Raw genomic sequence first — 5,000 nt, forward strand, 5'->3', positions numbered from 1 at the left:
TGGATTTCACGACAGAGGAATACGTATGATCTCAATTCTGTGTTTTCATTGGCTGTCACCCAAATAAGCCCATACTTACCATGTATAAGCGCGGATCAGTAAGCCACTCTTGTATAGTCCTATTGGCATGAGTTCGTGGTGGAAGAGCGGATTCACTGTCCCGTGAAACAAAAGGATTAATGTTTGCATTATTCTCGGGTAAAGGAACGCCTTTGGTTTCCAATGAAACAGCTGGGAGGTTGATGGGTGCTGGAACTTTGTCGACGTTTTTGTCATCAGAATCAGCACCTGAATTCAGTGCAATTATACTACCAGAAAAACCTCTGTTGTCAACACTAGCGCAGTTAACATTGCTTGATGAAAGATTTTCTTTCGGAACAGCGGCCTTCTTTGCTGACGCTGGCTCTTCCTTCTGGTCACTGATGGCCGTCCATCTATCACCATAAGTTCTGCGCGATGGATATTCTCGCTCACTAGTGGTCGCAGTATTAATTCCTGTAATTCAGCAAGGAAGACTCGTCAGTAACGGTGAAATTCAAGGTCTAAGTGCTACTGGACTGGTCTCTGTATGTTTCGGCCGCTTTTGATGGCCTCGTGATTAAATATTATGGTGGCTCACACTAGTTTCAACAATTCCGAGTGACTATGTTACTAGAACGATTCACTCAAGAATACTGAGGATTGACCCTCGTACTCCACGTTATCTTAATATGTCTTGTGAAATTAACGTGTCATGTGTTGATTGGTTCGCGTGGAGAGTGAAGAACACGATAAGGATCACTCGTGAACACAACATTTAATGAATCGGAGCGGCCATTGTGAAGGAGAGCACACGGACAAAAACATGTGCCACGCTTCAAGTGGCAATCACTGTTACACGTATTGACAATGTCACGGTGCCATTCCAAACACCAATGAATTAATGCTTAAAATAATGCACTTATTTATGTGACGCAATTGATTACCATGGCAACAACAGAGCTTTCTAGAAATACGCTACATTTTTTGTCTTTAAACGCTCCTATCTTAAATCATCATTTTTAAGATTTGAGCGATAAAAGCAAGGATTGGTGTTTCATATGGTGCGATAATCTTGGCGTTACGTGAACCAATGTTTAGAGTTAATTGTTCTATCAAAAAAATTCCCTCAGAATTGTTGAAACTAGTGCAAGCGACCTTAAATGGGATATTGAATCAAATTAGGTAGACCGACAAGGAGCCCATGCAATAAAGCTGGTAAAGCTTATCTCGAAACTGTTTTTTAAACGAGGGCAAGAGTGTAAGAGACTTGAACCAGATCTGCTGTGTTAAGGCAACAAATTTACACTGAGTGGGTCGTATACCTTACCTACTAGTAGACAAACAAAGTAACATTGGATGATGGTTTAAGGTTTTTAATTAACTTTTTTAAACAATTTTTTTTTAACTTCACGATTTAACTTTGTCCAACAAGCACTTTCCACATGAACGGTTCGTGACTTTCTTGAAATAAATGTACTAATTTACACAATTGGATACCCAACCTGGTGAAAGACGAGTCATCAATTCTCCATGAGCAGTCGAGGGAGTGAAAGATGTAAGACTCTAAGAAGGAAGGAAAATGTGATTCATAATAGGAATTAAACCAAATGTCAATGAGTGTCCGCAAGCACTCGTTTACCACTATCTTTACCGAGATCCACCAACAACTGCTTTCTCAAAACACAACCACGTTATAAACAAAGGTTCAGTCTTGGTAATGACCATGTTTAAGTGTTCATTGTTTCAGTCATAGAGTACGCACTTTAATAATTAAGGACTCAGTACTTAATAAAACATCGGTTTTATGAAGAAATGTAGAAGGCAAAACTGAAATCCCTGCTGAATTAATAATTTTTGGAGATTGTTGAGAACCAACCATCTCACATGCCATAGCATATTAAAAGCCCGTAGCATCATCTTGAAGATTTTAAAAGTGGGCCTCCATTGACTGAGACTAAAGTTGTCACTATGCTATCCTGGCCGTTTTGCCTTAAAGAGCTCATTGTTTTCTTCCAGTAATCCGTGCGCATGATAGGCGTTCTGCTTTACTAACTAGGCGAGAAAACGGATTCAGTGAAATGTGGCAGTGGATTTTCAAGCGAAAACAGCTAGAGTAGGGTACAGACTAGGCTCAAACTTACCACGGAATTTCCCGCCTGTAGGGTCGTGCCAAGAGGCTCTTTAGTCCCAATATGAAATATCATTGCAAGAAAAACGCCTAATGCTACCAATATTGCAGTCATTACCTGAAGAATAAGGGATATTATTAAAAATTCGATCATTGGATAATGCAATTTAAGACTTTTCATTGGCTTAGCCATCACGGTATATGAGCTACTTTACCATATTTTACGAATATGGTAAGCGTACGCGTTGGCTTAAAACTAAAACGGAGCTAAAAACATTTCGTTGAGGAAACCATAGCGGCTGGCGAAGATCGCTTAGCATCGGAGTTAAATAAAAAAGAAGGTCTTGAACTGTTACAAAATTAAATCTAATACCGAATAGCGCAAAGAAAGCCACAAAGTATGACATGAAAACTTGAAAACTGTGTTAGTTTAAAATAACGCGAAGCAAAACAATACAAGTTGAGACAATTTACATTGTAATATCCGGTCTCTTCTCACAAAATAAAGTCGGGTCTAACATCTTGGGGGCGTTTTTAATAAAAAAATTATTCCACTCGTGCTTGTTAGATATGAGATGGTTATAGCCAACGAAGCGCTACGCGCCTCTCATATCCAACCCGCGCTCGTGAAATAATTGTTAATTAACATATGAAGTGGTAAATAGCCAACGAGGCACGTAGCGCTGAGTTGGCTATATCCAGTCTCATATCTAATAAGCTGGAATGGTTTTTTTTTTATTAAATTTTCATTGATTAATTCTGAACAGTCTTACTTAAGGTATACAACGGGATGTTGTCTCCGTTTTTACAAAACGACCGACGCAATCAGTTTCCATATAGGGTCATGACGGTATACAGTTAATAAATAAACCCCTTCGATAACCGAAATTTGAGTGAGCCAATCATAAAGATGAAAATGCAATATTCGGGGTCGAAAAGTTAGTAAAAGTATATAAACTTGAATATCAAATATTTCAGAATATAAGTTTCAAAAGCTACTTAAAAACGTATGTTTCGTCTCTGCCTAAGGGAGTCATCAGAGACCTTTCGGTACAGCTAACTCGTCAAAAATCTCGTTTGAAGTCCTGCTAGCATTTAAATGATGGTGGCAATCTGGCCTTATATCTTATAAGGATTCCCAATTGCATAACATGCTAAGAAACAAAAAGCCACGAAAATATGGATTGAAGTGTCCTCACAAGTTTAGAGTTCAGTGGCGTAAAGACAAATTTTCGGTTTTAAATTTAGGCTGTCATTGGACAAAGAAAACCGGTAAAAGAACAGAAATACCCACAAAACAGTTGAGGCCTTTCGTTATTAACTATGGTATCGGTAATTACACAATAATTCTACTAATTTAAAAAAATGATTGTGAAGTTTCAAAAATTTGTGTAGCACATCCAGAGCTCTCAGCGCCGCAAAACTGAACCGAAAAATCGATCTAAAGAAAGGCCACCAAAACCGAAAACCCCAATGCTTCCTGCTGTAGGAATTCTGACCGCAATCTACTGCTGCGCCATTCACTCAACCATCAAAACGTTAATAAAATGTCCATCGCTTCAGTAAAGTATGATAAAAATTCAACACCAAGTACTTTACCATGAAATCCTTGCAACTGTTTTCAGAAATTTGCCTTTCGGAGTCCAGACCAAATATTACCCAAGCCACAACACAGGTCGAAATACCACTCAAGTAGGTAAAAGCGGTCCTAAAATGGGAAATTGCACGTTTGATTACCACTTTAAATTAGAATTTGTGATTTGGCCGAGATCATCAAGTGCAGGAAGGGGATCCCGACCTCCCAGAGGTTGATAGATTAGTCCATGGGTTTGGTGCACTTGGGGGCCCAATGCGGAAGCAGTGAAACCCAGTGGTTAGAGCGCCTGCCTCGGCATCCGGAGATCCCGGGTTCAAGGCTCATTCTGATCTCTGTTTAAATTCTTAAGGACGGTGCCTACTAATTAAAGATATTTTTACCCCGGTTTATGACTATGCAGGAAATGTAGATCTTAACAAGTGTTATTGAAATCCAAAAAGAATATTGTGGGTAACCACGCATTTTTCAAACATAATTCATAAATAATATTTGTAAAAAGCTTTAAAATACAAAGCAATGTATGGCGTTCTTTCTCAAATTAAAGCTTTATTATCTCTCAAAAATGCATGGTCACCCCCAATTTTCCTTGTGGATACCAAGAATTACTAACTAAGATCTACTTTCTCGGGATAGTTTTAAACTGCGCAAAAATAACCCTGTATTAGTAAGCATCACCGATAGAAAATCCGAGTATCTTGAGATGCGCAGAACGTATGCGCAATTACAATAGTAGGCACCGTCCTTAAGAGCTGTTGTCATTGCCATTTTCTGTTCTGCCGTCTCGTTAATTGTGTTTTATCGGCCACAAAATCCCCAATGGGGAGTGGCCAATTAAGTATGTAATTATGTTGCCGGTAAAATCCGTTCTCATATTGAATCCGTTCTTACCTAGGTTAAATTGGTGATCCTCATTTTACCTAGGTAGAATATGCATCCCGATGAATTTTTTGGAGCCTATAGCTAAATTAAGCTTAGAGAAAAATTAGGGTCAGGTCAGGATTAGTTTTGATTATTTTACGTGGATATAATTGACTTATAAGAAAAGAACTGTGTTAAGTTGAGCATGTTCGTCGTTGTAGTGAAATGGCGAGGACACAGGATCTAGAGGGTCCGAGTTCAAGTAAGTGCATAAAACAATTCTTTGTTCCCTTACTATGTTGTAATGTTGAGACTGAAGAAATAAGTGTATAAATACATAAACCGATAAGATGATACCAAACATTAAGAAGATGTGTTGAGATGCGTAAGACAGAG

The 5,000-nt window shown here is 38.7% G+C and overlaps 1 protein-coding gene across 3 annotated transcripts in view; it reads right to left on the reverse strand.

The window, feature by feature from the left end:
• Positions 1-5,000, reverse strand: part of LOC138042132 (major facilitator superfamily domain-containing protein 12-like) — a 50,230-nt gene that overhangs the window by 8,642 nt on the left and 36,588 nt on the right. For all 3 annotated transcript variants that reach the window (XM_068887916.1, XM_068887918.1, XM_068887917.1), the window contains 4 exons: positions 3,749-3,857; positions 2,163-2,267; positions 1,524-1,584; positions 80-495 (listed from right to left, as the gene is read on the reverse strand). In XM_068887916.1, coding sequence (XP_068744017.1) covers positions 80-495; positions 1,524-1,584; positions 2,163-2,267; positions 3,749-3,857 — 691 coding nt within the window. The remainder of the gene's footprint in view (positions 1-79; positions 496-1,523; positions 1,585-2,162; positions 2,268-3,748; positions 3,858-5,000) is intronic.

This window comes from Montipora capricornis, chromosome 3, assembly GCF_036669925.1.
Source record: "Montipora capricornis isolate CH-2021 chromosome 3, ASM3666992v2, whole genome shotgun sequence".
In the NCBI taxonomy this organism is placed as follows: Eukaryota; Metazoa; Cnidaria; class Anthozoa; order Scleractinia; family Acroporidae; genus Montipora; species Montipora capricornis.